The sequence below is a fragment of the Antrostomus carolinensis genome, unplaced genomic scaffold, assembly GCF_000700745.2.
Source record: "Antrostomus carolinensis isolate BGI_N321 unplaced genomic scaffold, ASM70074v2 scaffold36743, whole genome shotgun sequence".
Classification (NCBI taxonomy): domain Eukaryota; kingdom Metazoa; phylum Chordata; class Aves; order Caprimulgiformes; family Caprimulgidae; genus Antrostomus; species Antrostomus carolinensis.
Window position 1 is genome coordinate 3985 of NW_010303735.1, and position 371 is coordinate 4355.

Here is a 371-nt window from a genome sequence, read left to right on the forward strand (position 1 = left end):
GCTCCTGGCCGCGGGAGGAGCCGAGCGAGGGGGACGCCAAGGATGCCACTAATAGCTGTGGTGTGGCAGCCAGGCGCCGCGGCCCCCGGCTCTGTCCTGCTCTGTGCTCCTGCCTGGGCTGTGCCTAGCCCTGCCTGCCCCCAGCCTTCCTCGCCCGCCTTCCTCTGCCTCACTGCTGTGCTGGGGGCAGGATGGCCATGGCCTCGGTGGCTTTTTCCAGGGAGAAAGCAGCACTCATCCCTGGCAGTGTCCCTGGGAACTGAGAAAGCACAGGGGCTGAGCTCCCCCTCCTTTGTTTTTCCTGCAGGCCCAATGGAGCGAGGAGGCTGGCAGCAGTGGCTGCTGCTGCTGGTGGGCTTCCAGCTGGCTGG

General features: G+C 66.8%; 1 protein-coding gene across 1 annotated transcript in view; it reads left to right on the forward strand.

Annotated features, from left to right (window-relative positions):
• Nucleotides 1–312: 312 nt before the first annotated feature.
• The window catches only part of LOC114818404 (leucine-rich repeat-containing protein 15-like), a gene marked incomplete at its 3' end in the record, with an annotated part of 950 nt that continues 891 nt past the window's right edge, over nt 313–371 (forward strand). The window contains exon 1 of the mRNA XM_029084077.1: nt 313–368. Within this exon, the coding sequence (XP_028939910.1) occupies nt 313–368 (56 nt within the window). The remainder of the gene's footprint in view (nt 369–371) is intronic.